This window comes from Podarcis liolepis, assembly GCF_965112155.1.
Source record: "Podarcis liolepis genome assembly, chromosome: 14".
Taxonomy (NCBI): domain Eukaryota; kingdom Metazoa; phylum Chordata; class Lepidosauria; order Squamata; family Lacertidae; genus Podarcis; species Podarcis liolepis.
The window spans coordinates 44,673,359-44,695,299 of record NC_139569.1 but is presented as its reverse complement, the minus strand read 5'-3'; the positions used below and the strand labels follow the sequence as shown (position 1 = coordinate 44,695,299).

General features: G+C 41.5%; 1 protein-coding gene across 14 annotated transcripts in view; it reads right to left on the bottom strand.

The window, feature by feature from the left end:
- Positions 1-2,166: 2,166 nt before the first annotated feature.
- CSNK1G1 (casein kinase 1 gamma 1) overlaps positions 2,167-21,941 on the bottom strand; it is a 58,314-nt gene continuing 38,539 nt past the window's right edge. For 8 of the 14 annotated variants that reach the window (XM_083475905.1, XM_083475900.1, XM_083475896.1 and 5 more), the window contains one exon: positions 2,167-7,783. In XM_083475905.1, coding sequence (XP_083332031.1) covers positions 7,729-7,783 — 55 coding nt within the window. In that variant the 3' untranslated portion in view covers positions 2,167-7,728. Of the gene's footprint in view, positions 7,784-11,967; positions 12,197-18,790; positions 18,834-21,941 lie in introns of those variants that run through there. The other 6 variants (XM_083475895.1, XM_083475903.1, XM_083475894.1 and 3 more) reach the window with 2 other exon arrangements.

Genomic DNA, 21,941 nt, shown 5'->3' with positions numbered 1-21,941 from the left:
CTATTTATCTACTTTCACTATGACATGCTTTCAAACTGCTAGGTTGGCAGGAGCCGGAACCGAGCAACATGAGCTCACCGTGTCGCGGGGATTCAAACCGCCGACCTTCTGATCAGCAAGTCCTAGGCTCTGTGGTTTAACACACAGAGCCACCCGCATTCCTTCTTATAAAAAGTTATGCCCTAATAAAATCTGCCATAGCTATCCCTCAGGACTTGGAACAGGTTCAGACTTCAGATGATACGCCAGTCGTCCTTAATTTAGCAACAAAAATAAATAAATGCCCACGTGATCCTGACACAAACCTCCACTCACTAACACTAGGCAACAGAACGAAAGAACCACGTCCCCATCTCTCCTTTTCCCCCCAGCAACAAGGTATCTATGACAAATGTGTCTCTCACTAAATGTAAATCAACTGAAGAAGTGTGAATGTGAAGAAGTGTGCATGCACACGAAAGCTCATACCAATAACAAACTTAGTTGGTCTCTAAGGTGCTACTGGAATAATTTTTTTTATTTTGTTTTAAACAAACTGAAAGACTATGAATTTAAAGTGGAGGTGATAGATACACCTTTCCCCTGTTTGCTTCGTAAAACAAAAAATCCTAAATGATAACTATTTTTTTAAAAAACCTAGTGCGCTTAAGCTGTTTTGAGCTACACCTTTCATCAGCCCCAAGTACTGGAATCATGTTTATAGCACAGAAATTTGGCATTTTGGGTGAGTTATGGAGTGACCTTTTTGTAAACATGACTAAATTTTGACTAGCAGCAATGATGAATGGATCCGTGTATTTTTCTAGTATTGGTTTTGCAGACGTTCACTCATAAGACTGTTCCAGACCATTTCTGCATGAATCTGCAAATTGTTTCTTTTTTTTTAAAACCCACAAATTTTTTTACATGTGAATGTGCATTTTTAAAAACATATTGAGAATATAGGAAGCTGCCTTGTATATACTGAGCCAGACCAATGATTTATCTAGCTCAGCGTTACCTGACTGACAGCAGCTCTCCAGGGTTTCAGACAGGATTGATCCTCAGGATTGATCCACAGCTCTACCACCAAGCTACAGCCGCTTCCTTTGAAGTGTTCTCTAAAATAGTATTGTGTAGTGTGCAATTGTGTAGTGTTGCAAACCAACTTGAGTTTGACCAAACTGCGGGAGGCAGTGGAAGACAGGAGTGCCTGGTGTGCTTTGGTACATGGGGTCATGAAGAGTCGGTCATGACTAAACAACTAAACGACAACAAAGTGAGCAATTTAGACAACAGAGGGATATAAAATTACGCATGGTGTGGAGACAGCAGAGAAATGTATCTCTCCCTCTCTCATAATAGTAGCACTTGTAGAAGGTTGGAAGAATCAAATTAAATCTTCACACAGTGCAAAACTATGGAATTTGATCCCCCATGAGGAATGGTCATCAATGGATGGTTCTAAAAGTTAAATCCATTCTGAATTAAGGCTAATCACTATTACTAACCCTTTCTTCTTAATTTCAGTTGTCAGTTGGAAAACACAGGAAGGGGGAGTGCTGTTGTGCTCGGGTCCTATTTGCAGGTTTCCCACACTGGCTTGATCCGGCAGGCTCTTATGTTTACTTAAACCTCATTTCTCATTCTGTTGCCCAACCATCCTAACAGGAGCATTTCAGAATTGTTCACTATCCCAAATAACATGACAGCACTTGGCTACCTTGCCACTCACTCTGACTGCAGAGGATAGCACGCAAATGAATGTAAAATACTGTGTTCAGTGTGCACATAGTACACAACATATTCACTACAGCATCAAGACCAAGAGTAGTGTTTCCTAACTTCTGCCTGATGATGACAAACAGCCTGGCGCTAGTAAACTAACACAGTGCATGGTCTCAATTCAAAACCAAGGTGACAGAATTGAACATGAATGCTTCCTTTGTTGGCGAGACCATGGAAGCACAAAAGCACATGCAAGCTGTGTTTATGCTTCTTTTGCATATATAATCTACATTGCAAACATCTCCAGTTTTCTCTTAGACAATACAGTATTAGCATATTTTGTGGTTACTGGTTGGAAATGCAGTGTCTCATCACAGGAGTAGCATCCTCTTTGTTTTCAAGATGCTAAATGTGATGGGACATGGCACCCGAGAGAAAATAAAAAGGACTACACAGATGTGAACAGAGCAAATTTGATGTTTTATTTTACATTAAAAGGGTGCAAATAGGGGAAAGGGGGGTATTTAAGGTACACAACATTTCTTGCAATGTCCCATTAAAAACAGGCACATCAGAAAAGATCAGTAGCAGGACCCAATTCCTGGCAAAGTGAAATCCAACCAGCGCCAGAGGAGCCTCCTGCACATCGTGTTTGTGAGCCCTTATCCTGAACCGTTTCAAATGCATTTGAAATTGACATTCATGTTAAAAAATACTACGCTTCATGTTCACTGCCAAGTTCCAAGAGCAGTGCCAGGATTATATGAATAAAACATTGCATTACACATTTAAAATAAAAAGATTAAAAATCAAAAGGCATTTCAACAAGAATCAGACATGTGCACACAATACTTTAAAAAAGATTTTTCACAGCTGATTTTTCTTTACAGTAACAAGAGTTGCACTCATTATCCCAATCATCCCATTTTTAAAAGCACAAAAGGCCTACATTAAAGAAACAGACTTAATAAATTATACATCACAAAATTTCCAATGGGAACAAGCCACTTAACTGTGGTTTCCCTGTTTGGGGAAGATACAATATTTGGTATGGTCCACCTGCCCCCAAATGATAATTCTCTTCTCTGCTTGGTAATTGCAAAGACAGACTTATCACTATCAAGTTGCTTTTCTAACTGGAGAAGATTAACCTGTTCCCAAGTTCCACAAGGTAGCCTATACAGTTATGCAGCAGTTATGCAGTTTGGAAAAGCATTTCTTAGAAAAAGTGATCATTTTCCTGAGACAGTCTTAAGAGGATGAGAGAGGCTATTTAAAGCCATTTTCCTGCCTGTGTTTGATTGGCATGCACCTGTCATTTGGGGGGGGGGGAGGATACTGAACTCAGAGCAGGCACTGGAACCAGGTGCTCAATGTAAGAGTGTCCCAGTCCCTCTCAGAAACCACACCCTCCATAGGAGCAGTATTCTGGGGCAACAACTCCAGAACTAAATCCCCATGAGGTGCTGAAGTGCAGGTTCCTACTACATCACTAAGCTGAGGCAAGGGCATCCTGGTCAGAGACTGAGGTTTCCTCGCAATTAAGAAGTTTGGTAATAAAGCATGCAGACTAAGCTGCAGCTCACCCTCAGACCCAAGGCCTGCTGCATAACAAATACTGAAGTAAAGATCTGCACCCCCTCCAGACATTCACACAGCAGAGAGTAATTCCTATAGTGGTTCATCTACAGCACAGATAGGAAGCCTGTGGCCCTCCAGATGTTGTTGGATTCCAGCTTCCGTTGGTCCCCGCCAGCATGGTCAGTGATTAGGGATTATGGGAGTTGTAGTCCAACAACATCTAGAGGGCTAGAGCTACTCCACCTGAGACCTGCCGTAAAACTATTAAGGGAGGCTTGAGAAATCATTTCCCTTCCAGTCACTTACTGGGATATGCATAATACAAACACGGCACTGAGAACTGCCAAGGCAAGCAAAGTAGCCTGGCATTCTTAGGCCCTTTAACTGCTACACATCATGCCAACATCAAGACCTGCAAAAAAGAAAAGGAAGCTCAATCAGTGAGGCTCAAAACCAATGGGAAAAAATAGCCTTCCAAGCCAAACAATGGGTACTTCCTTTAAGGCCTGATAAGCAATGCAGAAAGCATATTTTCCCTCTTCCCCCATCTTTAGTATTTTGAGAAAACGGGGCTTATGGCTTTGTATTTATAGGGAGGTGCATATTTGGCAGTTCACACCCAGCAATACAACACCATCTTCAGACTACATACAAAGAAATGCTCACCATGGCAGTTTACCTTCCACAAAGCATTGCTCATAAAAGCTCTTGGGAGAGCTTACAAGTTCCATTCGTCAAGGAGCAGTATACATTTTGTTCCTCCATCCTGCAAGTCATTATAAACCACGGATGTGGAAAGATTTAAGTCATGCATGCCTGTTTCGGACTACAGGGGCACTGGGCAGGTCATTTTGAAGAACAAGCGTCCCAGGAAGCAATAGTTTTTGAAGATAAGTTCATGGTGTGTGTTTTAAAATATAAGATTAAGGCTGAAAATTGAAAGGGAGAAAGAAATTCAAACCAGCCCCAAGGAAAAGAATTTTCTAATTCTGCCACTGGCAATTTTCAGAGTGATATAATTACATCACAAGAAAGCTGCTTTTATAGAGACTAATGCAGATTAGCTATTTTAATTTCTTCCACCCTAAAAAGAAAGGCAACTGTTTGGTAGCAAAGTCATGATCATGACTATTTAAAATTCAAGAGGGTGGAGGGGGTACAAAGGATTAATAGTCCATTTTACAGACACTTGCCTTTCCAAGCGACAAAACTGAAGGTAGATTTTGAATGAGCACTTGGAAGAACTACCCATGTCTTTTTTTAAGAATATGTGCTGACATGTTATTCTCCGAGACCCAGAGAACATTAGAGGCCAGCTAGTCAGCTCCTGAAGCAAGGCAATCCTCACAATTAAGCAGATTTGGCCTTTAATAATGGGAAAGACACACAACCAGTGATGAGAGGGAAGGGAGACCTATATAATCTTACTCATTCCTATTCACTAGCTTCTGACCGTTTGTTTCAAAATAATCAAAGACAATACCATCAGCTTTGTTTTGCAAAGGATGGGGCCGATTTAGAACTGGAAGCTTAGAGAGAAGGCTGTAGTAATTAGCTGTAGTATTATTGATGATCATAGTATTCTATTCAAAGCAGCTAAGATTGAATAGTTAAGAATGAAGGGGGAGAAAGTTATTTTTACCACTGACTATTTTCTGGAAAAAAATAGCACATTTCAGAAATGGAGAAGAATACTTGAAGACGGCTTCGGCTCCATGTTGCTTCATTGGAAATGGGAGACTGCAGAAACAGCCCTGATATGAAGACACTGTATGGAAGCACTGGGAAACTGGGAGACTGTTTTGATAAAATGGGCCAGCACTTTGCATACATTCTCCCATATAGATGCTTAACAACTGAAATGTTCACTTGTGGTAGAAGAGGGTCCTACAAGTAATCCAGACCAAGTTAGTTTCTCTTGCTTCTTACCATGAGTCCACTAAATCCAGACTTTTACTCAAGTATCCCTACTGTGAGACATTTCTTACAGTTTGGTTTCTGAAGAGCTTCAGTATTTGACCAGAATGCAGAATCGAGTCTGGATATTAACCTGCTTCAAGAGCACATGTTCCCTATATGCATACAAATATTTTCATTCAGAAGGAAGCTAGATCTCCTGAGCAATGGAGCAGAGAAGCAAAAGCAAGATGGATTTCAACCATCAGACATTAAAAATGAAGACTTCTAAAGAGAAACAATTTTGGGGGGAGGCTGTTTATTGTGTAGTTTCCTCCATTTGCAAATTCTAAGATGCTCCTCAGTGGAAGAGAACTAGACTGCAAAAGGACAGATGCGTGTGGTGCAGCTGGGAGCACAAAGGTCAAGTTTTCATGAAATCGTACATCTCATATTTGATATCTCCCATGCCAAGAGCGGGAAACAAGGCTCATTTTAGCAGGTGGCCTTAGAAACATTTAAAGAGTGTTAGTAGTCAGGAGAAATGGGCTGAGAAGTTTTAAAGGTCTTCTTAAAAAACCCAAACCCTTCTAATCAATGACTGATGGTGAAGAGTTCACTCCTCTTATCTGCATCTTAAATGCAATAAAAAGGCAATTGGCCACACTCAGAAAATGGATGCACAACTTTCTAGGATGGACAGTTCATGAGCAAAAAACAAGTCTACCTTTTGGCTCAAGGGTTGAAGTAGTGTTGGGGGAACCAGGGAGAGGAAGGCAGTCCAAAGCTCAGCTAAAAATGAGGCGTTTAGATTAAGAAGAATACTCAAGAAATTGACGGGAACCAAAGGAGTTACTACAGAGAGAGTTGCTTCTTCTCCCTGAGCAGGTTTCTTCTGTCTGCAGGCAAGGAGCTCCCAGAGTTTTTCCCAACAAGTTAAGAGGGTTATGGTCATGAGATAACTCCCTCCCCAAGGATTACTGTCTGAACTACAGCATTGTGGTGCCACCTATTAGGGAAGATGAGACACAAGATTTCAGGCATCAAATTTCTGAAAAGGAAACATTTTCAGTTCATTTCAAGGCAGTAGGCAGAGGGCACATGGTATGTCCTGGCCTTTGGGGCCAACTCCCTCAAATTTCCAGTTATTTGTCTCAAGCCACATCCACAGAAGATCTGCTGGAGTTCACAATCTCTGCCTTGGAGCACACTGAATGTGGAGCGGCCAATCCCATTTGGAAAGTCAGAATAAAACAAAGTTATCCAATTGCCTGGGGCATGTTAATAAGGAGCCCTGACTGCATAAGAGAAAGAATCATAGGTAATACACAGACAGCTCTGCTGGAAGCCACATGCTATTCTAGTCTGTATAGATGGCCTTGAGCCTCTAAAAGGCCTGATAAAATATGTCATCTAAGGCAGTGGCAGTGTCCTCTCGCTGATGAAATAGCTTTGCTCCCTTTAAATGGCCAAACTGCCTCATCCTTTCCACTTTCGGTTACAGTAGTCTGCATTTGCATTTCTGTGACCTGCCCAGAATTCAGCCCAGCTGACTTTTCTCCTTCCTGCCAGCAGAAAGACTTCCAATTCCAAGCAGGTTATGTCAGGCACCATGGAGAAAAACCACAAGAGGGGTGTTCACTGACAGCTGGAAAGGGCAGCTGAAAATTCAAGTAAGCTTCAGTGCACAACCAACAGTGGGGTATGAAAACCCCTGAATAGTCCCAGGAGATTCCAAATGTGGTGGACAGACTAAGTCAAAGGGAGGCTTTGCACTCAAATACAAGCTGAACATGTGTGCTGGCATCATTCACACCCACAAGGGGGGGGGAAAACACGCAAGTACAGCATACGCATACATAATGCTAAAAATAATTAAAAGTGCAACAACGTAAGTTCCTTTAGAACAACTGACACTTCTCTGTAACCATTCTGAGAAGGGAGATGCCACAGAAACCAGTAAATCAAGGCAACTGGAAATGTAGATTGCAGTTCTCTCGCCATTGGCTTACTATCATGGAATTCGTTGGAGTGCGATTAAGAAGGATCAGGTCTAAGCTGCCAGTGTAGTCAAAACTAAGCCGTTCGCAGCAAGAGGAGCCAGGTCCTCTTGAGAGCATCCTCTCTTCACCGCCATCTTGACCCCGCAGTTCATAAAGCCCCCCGCAGTTGGTGGAGGGGGGGAAAGCATGTCGAGAACAAAAGAGAAAGGGAGCAGGAACAAAAGCACATCCACCAGGAACGCCCTCTTTGCTGAACTGCTGTACAGACAGGAAGGTAGCCAGCCAACCTTCCAACAAGGGCAACGAGTGCTGGAAAGGATGCAATCCTGATTCCAAAAGGAGCTTCAAGCGTGGAGTGAGCAAGCGAGACCATTTAGGGAATCCACCTGAATGTTTATTTTGGAATTTTTTCCCCTTCCTCTCTTTTTGGTTTAATATGTCCCTTGTTTCTTGTCCTCTCCCCAAGAGAAGCCCCATTCAATAAGACGTGGCAGGAACAGCAGGTAAACAAAGTCCCCCAAAGACCTCAAGGAGACGCCTGTCATTTCTGGCGTTGGGAAGACTTCTTCCTTTTCCTCTTATAGAAGCAGCAGCACCTGGAGCACAAAGAACACAGCAAATCAATAGAGAGTACCGGGACCTCCAGCAAGCCCTCTCCTTCCAACACAATGCATGTGACGTGGCCAACTTCTTCACTCTCAGAAACACACAACACACATGCTCCCAACACCCACCCTCTCCTGCAACAACAGATAAACTCAAGACATTCAAGGCATCAAAGTAGTCCAATAATCACCACCAGGAATCGCCACCATGCTCTGGGGACCCATGTGATTTTTCAAGGGCTGTAATAACTTGAGGGTTACCATGACCAGTTCTAGCCTCTAGCTTTGGCATTATTTTCCAAACCAACATCATTTGCAACTAACGGGGAACGTGAACATGGCCAATTCCGTCTGAAAGGCACACAACTCAGAATTGCCACCCCCACCGCTGGCAGAAAGCTGCAAGAACACACACTTTTAACCAAGTTGCTTTCACCACCACAGATGATACATTTACTATACAAGAAACTATGAACAAACAGGATGCTTTTAGAGTGGAACCGTGGCTAACAACTCCTAAGATTAATTCTGAGACATGAAGAACCCTGGCATGGGATGCTGCTGACACAGATGGACCTATGTAGTATAAGATGAGAAAATCCACCGCTGTTGCCTAAAAATACAAGAGGGATTGAAAAGAAGTGTGGAAGAATTACTTAAACAACACGGGTTGGAATTCAACTGCTAAACACAAAGTTGTCTTGATCTGAAGTTTCCAAAACACTTGAAGTAGAATTCTAGAACAGTGACTTGAACAAGAAATCACCTTGCTATAAAAACAGATGGAAAAAAACATGCTTTATAGGGAAATGGGACTTCAAGCAATCAATTTAATCTATGATTAATCAGAAATTAAAGTTGTATTCATGATGATTTGTAGCAGATAATTTTATCAATATAAAAAAAACCAGTTATACAGGCTACCCAGATTTGCGTGCTTCCTCTTCTGTGCCAAGCTTGATGGGAAAAGGTACATTTTCTCCCAAAGTTAGTGGGAATTTTTTGCCTTACACCACAGATTTCCTTCTAGCATTAAGAACCACAGGAAACTGAAACTTATGGTTGGATTCAATGCAAGTAGGTCTTTTAATTCTGTATTATCTTAAATGCTGGTGGGGTCTGAAATTGTTCAAATCTTGAAGCCATTTTTATTCTGGTGTGATTGCCCATAATATCCTGTAATCCCAACTCTCAAAATGATACAAATAAAGATGTTTTCCCCCACTTTAGAAATGAGTGATAGGTTTTATCTGTTATGTGCTGTCTCATATTGAAGAGGCACAGTGTCTTTCTGCCAAAATCCCCACCACCAATACATACCCCCAAATTTTGGTAATATGGAAATTTAATCGATTAAAAGCCAAGGTAGGATCAATTATTTTTTAAAGCACAGTTTATAATTGATAAGGCAACAAAGATAAAGCAGGTGGATTTAACAACACGCTTAGAGTAGATATTTTTGCTCTGAAGCAAAATCTATCTGGCATATGAATGAAAGCTGGATAAAACCTAGGCTTGGCTAAGCATGATCTGTAGAAAAGGTGGACAGGCTTCAGATGTGTGAGATTACTTGGTTCTTTACTAGAACCCCAAGATCTACTAACCAGAGCCAGGTGCCAAAGACAGAAACATAGAATTAAAAAATTATGAGACCAGACATTTACGTGTGTTTTTTTCTTTCATTTGGGAGTACCCGAATGAAATGAAGTGTATAAGTCATTCAATATAAAAAGCCCACTCCAGGTTATCATTTCAACTGCATAATCTAGATCAAAAGAGTGTCGTTTTGTTGTTAGTATGGTTAAACAATTGGGAATCAGAAATCCTTGCAATCGACCTTCTTCCCAACACCACCCTACAAGATTTTAGGAGATTATTTTTACAAATATCTTGAGAGACCAATAAAGACACAAGCAGGGAGGCAAGGCATTCCCGTACTTCAGCGGCTAGGAAGTTAAGCATGTAATTACTAAATTAATAGTAAAATACAGGTCACAAAGAGGGTGTACAAGATCTGAAATTCTGATCTCCAATAACTTAAACTTTAAGTTAAATTTATAGCATGGTGGTAAGTTTGCATTCAACAGGACATTTCTCTCAGATAACAAACATGGAAAAATGATTTAATGAAAAATATTCCACAGATAATAGAGCCCACTCCATGTATACATATTGTGAATAGTTTTATATAAACTGTATTTGAGCAGTAACTGGCACTCAAACTTATGCTCAAACACAAAATGAGTATTGTAGGGTAACTCCAATGGATTTCTCAACTCTTTCAGTTATACCCCAAAATAATAAATTATTGAATCTCTATCATAGAGGGGTTTTTAAAAAAAAAAACAAAAAAACAAAAACACCACATAGGCGGCAGTTAGTCAATGAAACGATTGGTCATCTTCCTAGGATTTGTATAGTCTCAAGATTACACATTTATTAACAGCAACACAACTGGCTATTAGTCATAAATGAAAGAAAATTAACTTGCCCTCTAATGACCCCTGGTGCTTGAGGGTATGGGCATGGCTTATTCAATTAAACTCACAAACGAGGTAACAGAGGAGGAAAGAGCAAAGTGATTTATTGAAAGATTGAAGGTTCCCTCCCCCCTCAATACTGGAATAATGAAGTCTATGAAAGATTGAACTTTTCAGTCCCACTACATTCTGGGAATAAGCTGACTGACAGATAAATATCTGAATTAGCTAACTAAAAGCAAGTTAATACTGTTTTGATCGTGATTTACTATCATTAGATGTAATTAATATTTTTGTCTTCATTTGTTATTTATGTGTACTGTATAATTATTGTGGAATAATTGCTTACATAATACTTAGTAGAAATAGTATTTTTTCAAAAAGTTGCAGCGTTAGCAATTTATGGCCTAGAAGCTCTTCCCTGATAGGTCTCCTGCCATTTGTGGTCCAAAGGGAATCACCCATTGCCTTCTCACAAATTAGATTATCCTCCAGCATGTTGCTTGCCTGCTTACCTGAGCCACCTGGACTTGCCTGACAAAGTTTACTGGACAGAAGCAGCTTTCAACATGTGTCTTATCACTCTTGTACTCCCTCTTTCAACAACTTAAGGAGAAAACTATTAGTCATCTGAGCATAATGAAGCAAAACAAGGACAGATGACTTTGGAATGTTGCCCGTTTTCATCCTTGGAACAGGGATGAGAGGGGAAACTTTGTCCACATGTGACCATGAGGAGCTCTCCATGGTTTGGAGAAAGACACCACAATAAATAGCCCATGCAAAGCAATAAGCCATTGTGTTGGTCTCACAGAGCTGTGAATGATGGGGAAGAAGGGGAAGGAAAAGAAAAGGCAGAGAACTCACTGTGTTGCACTGAACTACAATCAAAGTTAACATTAGCATCTGGTCACCCATTGCAATATCAAATGCCTATAGTGCATGGCCTGCCGCATTAGAACAGAGCTACAGGCACTGCTAGCATCAGCAAAACTTTGTTTCTCCCACTCTCAGTTTCTGGATCAGTTGCAATCTATTGTACAATGTGTGCGTTTTTAAAGGAGACTCAACCAATTTGGGAGAATATCGCATGCTGGCAAAATGCTCATCAGTACAAATGGACTGTATGTATCCTTCCCTTTCCAGAGAAGTGAATGGTTTTTCCACTAATATTTAGCATTACGGATTCCACTACCTTTTACAGTAGTAATCAAAGCAGCTGCAATTGGAGACATTGCAGGGAGTGGACAAAACTTGATCTCCTCCTTGGGCGCTGGCAATCCCTGCAGAGCCTCCTATGCTCCATTTCATGGATGAAAAGAACCCCATAGAACCAACCTTGCTTGGAGCAAAGAAGAAAGGGCAAGGCAGTCCTTAGAGGTACAAATGGTTCTTGCATAAAATTCCACTCCACAAATAATAACTGTTTACCTAACTGAAATTTCTGTAACACAGACCTTACTAGAAAATTATTATTCACAGAAAATCTGCATCTTGAGAGATCGAACTAACTTAACTTGCTATAGAGAGTTGCTTATTTTCCATAATTAATTTTAGGTGTAAAATCTGAAACCTTGATTACACAATTTGATTTACTTTGCATAGGTAGCCCCATCTAAGGCATGTGATCTCATTAGTGGATAAAACCTCAGAGAGAAAAGACAACTCTATAATAAAAGAGGAAGGTGACATCTCTAGGTTTTGACATGGTGTATTTTAATCAATGATAAAATGAACAACATAAGTGAAGGAAGTTGATCTGTAAAACCTGGGAGGCATGCATGAAGCTAGGGTGACTTATGCTGCACAGATGGCTTCCATTACAGATGACACAGGCTGGATGGTTGACAGAACCAGACAAACCAGTCTCTTATGAGAAGCCTGGAGTGGATACTGGGTGGCCTTCACCTATGAAAATAATTCACTATGAAATGAAGCAGAGACAGAGAGAGAGAGTCACAAAGACTGATGGAATACGCGATATATTCCTTAAAAACACCTATTTCCCACATTCATTGTTTCCATCTATACAAACAAGTGGCAGAAGTAGATATGCTAGCGATTACGTCTAATGTTCCCAACACCTCAAATTTCTAAGGTAGAAGAGTTGTCATAAAATGGTTTCCCCTCCCAATAGTCACATGGCAAAAGTGTCTTGTGAAATTCACTTTACTGTATAATTTCTGGCTAACCACGTCCTGAACATGGTTTTCAGAAATAATACAAGGAGATTCACCCCAGTTCTGACTTTTGCACTTAAGAAAATGGGTGTGTGTATCAGCTCTTAATGCAATGCAAATGATTCCATAAATGCTAATAAATAACAATGGCCTACCACTCATGCCAATGGAAGATGTACACTTTTGAAATATGCAGCTTGTCCAATCCAACCAAACTATTATGACTGAGCATGGTACATACAAAAACACACAGAAGTTGAATAAAATGCACCAATTATGCTAGAAGGCCAGCATCACAATGCAAAGCCATTTGCATATTTCTAAACACACACACTACTCCCCAGATAGATAATGATGTTGCAATGCTGCCAGACAGCACAAATATTCTGCAATTAATTGCTTCCAGCAACAAACTTCACTAACTTCTCTGGTTTGCTCTGAGCAAAATTTAAAGTGCTGGTTTTGACCTATCAAGACCCAAACAGCCTAGGACTTTTAACTGCTAGGTGAAAATTATTATTCAGCAAAACTTTGGAATGGGTTTAATTATAGGGGCTTCCAAATGCCCAACTGCTTAAGTTACACTGCATTTGTGTGTGTGTGTTTTTTTATTTGAATTTATTTTTTAGGTTTGTAGGCCAACTTGTTCCTAAACAGTAACAGAAGTAGAGGATAATACTTTGAAGACAGTAAATACAGGCTGGCAGACAAATTGCTTGTTAAGGTATTTTAGCATTTTAAATGCTGCCCAAATATGAGGGTCAAATGCCTTCACAGGATATAAACTACAAAATAAGGTAGGGCAGTAGGGGACTCCACCAACAGGATAGCCTTGGATTTTTAGTCCCATAGTCTATTGAAGCCTTTCCCAACTTGGGGTCTTGCAGCTGCTTTGAACTACAACTCCCATCAGCCCCAGCCAAATGGGAGTTGTAGTCCAAAACAGGTGCAGGGCTGGCCTATTGCACACGTTTGGTTTGGTAGCAAACAAATATCTAACATAGTTCCCCTCTCTTTTAAAGGATCAGACAATGTTACCAAAGGATGATCTAAGACTAAATTCTTGAACTGTGGGTAAAATTCCCTGGGACAGTGAGACTAGTGATCCACCATTGCCAAGTGTCAAGTTCTCCACTGCCCAGAAACAAATGGACAGAATCATATGCTCTGACCCCAGCAAGAACTCAGCAAACAAAGCCAGGGGAGGAAGCTACTCAAGTTTGTAGGGAATGCAGGTTGGCTCTAATCTGAGATATTCTCACAAGTGTAAGAGATGCACTCCTGCTGAAATCTCCAGCGTCACACACTCTGTCCTGCTACAGGCAGACACCAGGCACAGGGTTAAGAGAAGTTCCCCCAGGCAGCTTATGTTTAGAAGGGGAGACCCCTCTGAAGCACACACAGAGTATTTATGATATGTGTGTGTGTGTGTGTGTGTGTAAGCCACTTACGATACTTTGGTTTGAAGCAGTAGGCAATAAATAAATAAATAGATAGATAGATAGATAGATAGATAGATAGATAGATAGAGTGCCCTTCCTACAGCTGCAGTAGGGAGCTATTCCAAAAGCAACAGCGCATGATGTGGCTCAAAAGACTGCAGATACATACTCAGGAACTCTGAATTCTTAAAACACACACATACACACACCCCTTAAAGAGTCAGGTATGGCCAAGTATGTCTTAAGACTACAGAACTGCTAATAACCATGGACTTTATGGGACACCTTATGGTGCACGTCTATTGCTATCTATACCTCTTTAGGGGGGTGGATATATACACACTGGGTTGTATAAAATGCAGTGCCAAGTTAAAGTCACTAAGCAGGACACTTGCCCTGCTGGTGAAATGTTTTGCACCAGCAGAATGTTGTTGAACCAGAGAATGCATACGCAGGCCTTTGGTAACTTCGTTGCGTGACAGACAGCACAATATGTTGTGCAATGAATTTCCACGTGTGCAATTGTTGTAGGGGATTCACCTGTTGGGCAACATTAAAACTCATCCTTGCGCTAGCAGACAGAGAACACTGGATATAGACTATTGTATTTTATGAGCCCACTTGCTTGTACAGTTTATATTTAAAACAAAAAGGTAGCTACAGATAGAAATGAATGAATATGCATGGATATAAAAGCCCACAGTTTAATCAGGAGCCCTCTGCAATAGTCAGATCGGGAAGGGAAAAAATAAGCATCAGCATCTCCAAACTATCCATGTTCCATTCGGCCAACCAGACTTCAATAATGGCCTAATCCACAATCATAGTCCAAATATGACTATTTGGTCAAACTACTTCCACATTGATGAAAGAGTAAACACCTGGCATATATATAGTCCAGGTCTGAAAATAACTTCAAGAAGGGGCAACGGTACACAAGGAATATACCCGTGAAAAGGTAAAGTAAAACACACACAGCCTAAAACACCCCAATTACTGGAAAATTCATGCCTAGTAGTGAATTCACTAGGCATGTTTATCCTAGCCTGTTTATCCTAGCCGTATATTTAAGAATTTGCCTGTGATAATGAATTTTATAGAGTGTGCACCTGGTAGAGAAGGGACTGAATGCTCCATCTCTCCCTTGCTAGCTCACTGTGTTTCCATATACTTTCCTCTGCAGCCACGACAGAAATACAAGCAAGCAGAAACAAGACTGGTGTATCACATAAAATGGGGGGTAAACACTTCCCAACATAGAACAAGCAAAACCTCAGAAAAAATAACTTTAAGCTCTGCAAGCGCCATGGTTCCTTCATAAAAAGCCTTACAGGAATAAATATAAACGCCCCACCACATAAATTGAATTCACTAGTCTTTTGTAGGAAGATGCTCCACAGACATAATGATACCAGTCCTGTTGGACAGGGACAAACAATTTTGTTTGCTAGGCTGGGATAATTATGCCTGAATCAGGCCATACATTTGTGCCTGAAACTCATGGGCTCACAGTGCCGTGGTGCTGGACGTTACGTAGAAAGCTAAGATTCGCTATGCGTTCAGTTCAAGACACTCTAGGTCCTAAAGTGGGGACACTTGTGCAACTCTCTAAGAATAGAGGCCATGAAGCATAGCCCAAAATAGTTAAAAGTACTTGCATACCACCCAGAAGTAGAAATTTGGTATGCATACAGATGCCCCAATTACAGTCGTACCTTGGAAGTCAAACTGAATCCATTCTGGAAATCTGTTTGACTTCCAAAACGTTCAAAAACCAAATCGTGGCTTCTGATGAGAAGCCGCGTAAGCCCCGTTGGACGTTCGGGTTCCAAAATAACGTCCACAAACCGGGACAATCACTTCCGGGTTTGCGGCATTCGGGAGCCAAAACATCCGAGTTCCAGGGCGTTCGACAACCAAGGTACGACTGTACTAGGAAAGTCTGAAGGAGGACCATTTAACACCCAACAGTCAAAGCTCAAGAATGGCATTTGTTCTCCAGGACAGAACACACAAAGGACTGAATGCTGGGTTGTGAGATTCTGTTGTTCTTTCACACACTCCAATAATTAACTTATTTTGTTGTGGGAGGAGGAATCATTACCAGTAGAAGCCGGAGACAAGCAATCCATTATTGCAGAATGTAAGCTACATTAGTAACATTTGCCTCTTGCAATAAATACATGTTCAGAAGCAAAGGTACTCCAAAGCAGCAGGAACCTGAGCTAAAACATGACTCTACTTTTCACTCTAACAATCTCAGTCTTCTCTCTCTCCAGTGCCATCAACACAGATGCAATTCACAAAAGCAATTACAACAGGCTGTGTTTTCAACAGAGATTACAGGCAAATGAGACTTCCTTTACTACCATTTTTCTCCACTACAAGGTATACAACAGTTATCTGCCCTTTCTTTCAGCTACAACAGTAGCAGGTCCTTATAAGACATGTGTGCAAAAGACATGTAAGCTGGGGAAAGAACAGAGCAGCCAAAATATTCTCAGGGCTCTAGATTTCATGGGTTGGAACAGTAATTTCTTCCCCTGGTGGAAGTGCCTCATTAACCTTAACTTTTTAACTTTGAATTTGATGTTCTATGCAATAACCTATATAGTTTCTTTTGACAATATCACAGAATCATAGAATTGTAGAGTTGGAAGGGACCACAAGGGCCATCTAGTCCAATCCCCTGCAAGTGCAGGAATCTTTTTGTCCAAAGTGGGGCTTGAACCCACAGCTCTGGGATTAAGAGTTGCATGCTCTACAGACTGAATTAGCCATCTTCCTTTGGCTGCCTTCGTTCCATACACAGTGGTACCTCGGGTTACAGACATTTCAGGTTACAGACTCTGCTAACCCAGAAATAGGACCTCGGGTTAAGAACTTTGCTTTAGGATGAGAACAGAAATCATGCCGTGGCGGCGGGTGGCCCAATTAGCTAAAGTGGTGCTTCAGGTTAAGAACAGTTTCAGGTTAAGTACAGACCTCCAGAACGAATTGAGTTCTTAACCCAAGCTACCACTGTATAGCCAGAGGAGGAAGAAACTCAAGGGCTGCAGCAGACCCTATGAGGGACTCATTACAGAATCTTCATGGGCAGCTGGTTCCTTAAAAGCACTCCGCTTTCCACACATTTCAGACATCTCAAGCTTCTCACCTGCTTTTAAAGAGTCCAGTTGTCAGGAAAAACATTCCCATTTCATTAAAAAAAATGCTTCCCTTCCTCTACAAAGCCCCAGAGAAGAGGGAGGCACTAATTTACGTTACCATCTAGAAGTCACCCTCTGGGAGTGTCCCCCGCCCATTTGGTGAGTAGGACACCCAACACCACACAGATTCCTCTCCACTGCAGTTTTCAAGCAGAAAAGAAAGAGCAGGACTCCTACTTTCTCCATATCCCACACAATAAGAGAAGACAGAAAATACAAGAGTGGGATTGGTGGCGACTATAAACTTTGTGGACCCTAGCCCCAAATCACACATCACTGCTCAGAAAGGTAACAATTTGTTTAGCCATTTGCAGTAGCATTACAGACCTCGCTGCAATAAAATCTTAAGGTTATCATTTCTTCATGAGAGAGTTCAGGTTAAAATGTATGAGGGTGACACCTCTTACACAGAAAGGAGCATGTAGTGTTTTACAACTATGAGAGCCCAGCTAGAAAGGAAGAAGGGCAGAGTTGGTAAGCTTGGTGCAGCAGGACAGGTAGGGGAGATTTTGCCCCTTGTTGCCGTGGCTAAGTGACCTCAAAACTAGCCAGAAAGCAAGTAAACCTATCTCCATAGCCATTCAGCTGTGACTCTTGGTTTCTGCAGCTCAGACAAGGAACCTTTGCTTATTCTGGCCCCATCAGGGCTCAAAATAGGTGTAAGACAGAATTGTAAAAATGTTTGTACCCTAGCTTGCCTTTCCTCTGTCGGGGAATGACACATGGTAACACAAATGAGAATCCCAGGTGGTCATCCATACAGGAACTGACCAGACCCAGACCGCTTAGCTTCAGCAAGGGAGTGGACTCATGTGCATTCAAGGTTATACTCTGGCATGAAACATTATGGATTCCTTTTGTTCACGTACTGTTTGAGAGAACAGCTGCAGTTTGGGGCACACATAAAAACAAGTATCAGTGATAATCACAATGGTGAGAGTAGTAGCTTTTCTCCAACTTGTAAACAACCCTCATCACATAGGTTGCCTCCTTGTCCTATCCTCACCCTCTACAACAAAATATGAAGCTCTAACCCACCTTCCGCAACCTGGTGCCCTCCAGACGTTTCAGAATACAGTATGACCATTGGCCGACAGACATCTGAGTTCAAAACACCTGCAGGGCACCATTTTACAAGCTGAAGCTATAAACTAACTCTTCCCTACAAACTGCAGGAAGCCACAGGAAGTCAAGTACTTTGATCTGTGCCTGGTATAAGCAGCCTAGATGTAGTTCAGAAAATAGTTTATTGGTTCCCAGTCCAGAATAAATACTATTTTCTTATTGTAGGAGCCTAGCTCTGGAAATACCAAGCAAAGGGCAACACCCACCCAAGCCACATTTCTACCATGAAGCTGCTGACAGAAACCAGGATTGAAAAGAGCAGAACTCTAGCTCTGTAGCAAGTGCAATGCTTTCAGGACAGTTGTGCCTCTGCCACAAAAATCTGACAACTGACAAAAGTGTGCAAGTAGAGAGAAAATTGCATAGGAAATTTATTGCCTCTAGCTCTAAGCACTTCCTAACTTCAAGTATTTGTTCACCCAAGTAAAACTTAAAAGACAAGTGTTTGGTGTGTTAGGGATGACAGTCCAAGGACTCTGAGCAGCTCACCCACCCCTTCCGTTAATTTCATTTTGATTTGGCCAATCATGGCCTAGTCTGGTTCACGCCCCCTTGTATGTGAACCAGAGAGAGTGACTCACCACAAGTTGAGCATTTTCAGGCAGCTACAATAGACAGTGTGAGGAGAAAGAAAGAAAGAAAGACAAATAAAAACACAGAAAGGTAGGGAGACATTAGTTCAGAGGCGAGATGGAAGCATGTCATGGCAAGTCATGCAAACATGCAGTGCAGATCTGTGATACACACGACGTCTACCTGCCTTGTCAAACCTGGTTCCACCTGAACCTTCTGCAACTAACCAGGAAAGAGCTATCACAAGGGATTGCTGCTTTGAGACAAAGTTTTCACAACTGTCTAGGACAACTATGTTAGAGCATCAGAAAATCATCATTGACGGGAATGTGCTCTAGAGCAGTGTTCCCCAACCTTGGGCCTCCAGCTGTTTTTGGACTACAACTCCCATCATCCTTGGCCACTGGTCTTGCTAGCGAGGGATGATGGGAGTTGTAGTCCAAAAACAGCTGGAGGCCCAAGGTTGGGGAACACTGCTCTAGAGGACTTTGGCAGATAGGAGCAAGAAGGTTTCTGAACCTTTTAAGTTGCAAGGGAACTCTAGAGATAGCTGGCTAAAAAGGCTGAAATGCAAATACCTTAAGTGCTTTGATGGAACATGGCAACTGATCAAAACAATACCCCTACATTTCCTTAACTTCATTTATCATTTTGAGGAGGAGTTAGTCTCCCTACATGCCTTGGAAATAAATTATTATTACCACCACCACCACAACTGTGTTATTTAAGTTTCAGCATGTGCTGGAGAAAGCAGAAGTAACACTTCTGGCACAAAGGATTTACAGTCTAACTTAGGCAGAACATAGGCGACAGTGGAAAATGTGGAAGAAAAACCAAAATAGATGTGACAACATCAAATGAGCTTATGGTCTGGAGGAAAATAATGGAGAGCCTTTAAATTTAAAGGCTACAAAAGACAAAGCTGGTGTGGAAAGTCCCAAAGAAAGCTGGAAAAGAGATTTAAGACAATGGGTGACTTTCAGCTACGGTAGCCAGCAAAAAGAGGATGCAATACCATGGATGATGGTTTAAAACAGTTTTAGAGGTAGAAACAGTAGCAGTATTAAGACAACAAGAAAGGGAAGCATTCCATGTCCGCAAGTTTGCAGTCTTGGGAGATTGGGAAAATATCAAATTTCTGCCAGCAACAGAAGTAGGGACAGGTAGCCAGGAGAGGAAGTATCTGAGTGAAAAGACCCCACCTCTGAGAATCAGAGGCAATATACATCTGAATACTAGCTGTTGAAAAACAACAGCAGGAAAAGACTATTGCCTGCATGTCCTACTTGTGGACTTCCCATAAACGTCTCATTGGCGACTATGAGAAACTGGATGCTAGACTGCACAGGTCTTTGTTTTGATCCAGTAGGGCTCTTCTTAGGTTGATATCTGAATTCTTACCATGTTGTTTAGTTTGGGATACAGGAGTTGTTAGCAATGCAATCAGAATAAAAGAATTTATTAGAAGTTGATAATCACGAGTTTTAAAAAGGGAGAATTTTTATCTGTCTAAGTGTAGTAAGCACAAGCAATGAGAGCTGAATGCAAGCAACCAGAGGCAAATGGCTACATTTTGAATGGAAGTAGAGCATATCATGGGACGCGGGTGGCGCTGTGGGTAAAACCTCAGCGCCTAGGAATTGCCGATCACATGGTCGGCGGTTCGAATCCCCGCGGCGGGGTGCGCTCCCGTCGTTCGGTCCCAGCGCCTGCCAACCTAGCAGTTCGAAAGCACCCCCGGGTGCAAGTAGATAAATAGGGACCGCTTACCAGCGGGAAGGTAAACGGCGTTCCGTGTGCTGCTCTGGCTCGCCAGATGCAGCTTGTCACGCTGGCAACGTGACTCGGAAGTGTCTGCAGACAGTGCTGGCTCCCGGCCTATAGAGTGAGATGAGCGCACAACCCTAGAGTCTGGCAAGACTGGCCCGTATGGGCAGGGGTACCTTTAAACCTTTAGAGCATATTATGAGCCAGGGAATGAAATAAAGGAAAAGGAAAAAAGAAGTTAAAGAGGATCAAGAACGGCAAAAACAATATATTTAAGGGAACGTTGACATGATTGAAAGTACCAGATTGTTTAATTAGAATGCAAGCTACTCTAAGGTTTGGCCAGAAGAAGGTACTGAAAACTTTGATAAAAGCAGTTTCAGTGTAGTTAATCTAGCAAAAATCAGATTGAAAAGAGTAAAGGAAGGAGTTGGAGGTCAAAAGGTAAACAGGATCATACGAAATGCTCAACAAATTCTGCACTGAAAGGTACTGGATGACAGCTGAAAGGGGGAAGTATGAATATAAGGAGGAAATAAGGACTGAGAAATATTTGTATGTCTGAAAGCCCACGATAAGGAACTAGGCAGCACAGAACAAATGAAGATAGCTAGAGAGAGAAATCAGAGGTAGGAAAGGATGGATCAAGAGATCAGGTTGCATGATTGAAGGTAATGAGCATCTTTCATATATATATGAAGGATAGAGAAACTGATTAATGACAAAACTAGGGAATTCTGCATATGGAGGGAAATGAAAAAAAGGTCTGGATAGAAATTCACAGAAAGATCTTATATTCTTTGAGCAGGAGGTTCACAGCAAGAAAAAATAGAGCAGACAGAAAGGCTTCACTAGCAAGAAAAAGTCTGGAGACACACAGACACAGCAGGCTTAAAAAATGACGAAGTCACACAGCTTGAGGTAGACAACATTTGAATGGTCTGCTAGAAGTTGATGGCTTAATAAGTAAATAAAGATCATCCATGGCTGGGAGATGAACAGGCAGAAAGGAAGAGTAAAAGGCAGAGCGAGGAAAGAGAAGAGACAGCATCTTGTCTAGAGGAAACTAAAACTGAAACGTCTTTTTCAGCTTTCCAAATTTTACTATACAAGTTAAACACACACACACACACACACACACACACCCTCACCCATCAGTTCTATGCATAATTAATTGCCCCTAAGCCCTATGAAATTAATAAGACTGTGGTATCAGTCATTTCCTTTGAATAGCTGTACTTTTCAACTGAAGTATCATATTGACTAGAAGTCTGTGTGAATTCAAATGTCTTGGAAACTTTTAGCATACCCAGGAAATTGTGGATAAAGCTTGAATGTGCAATTTCCATGGAAAGGTCAAGTGCACAGGAGAT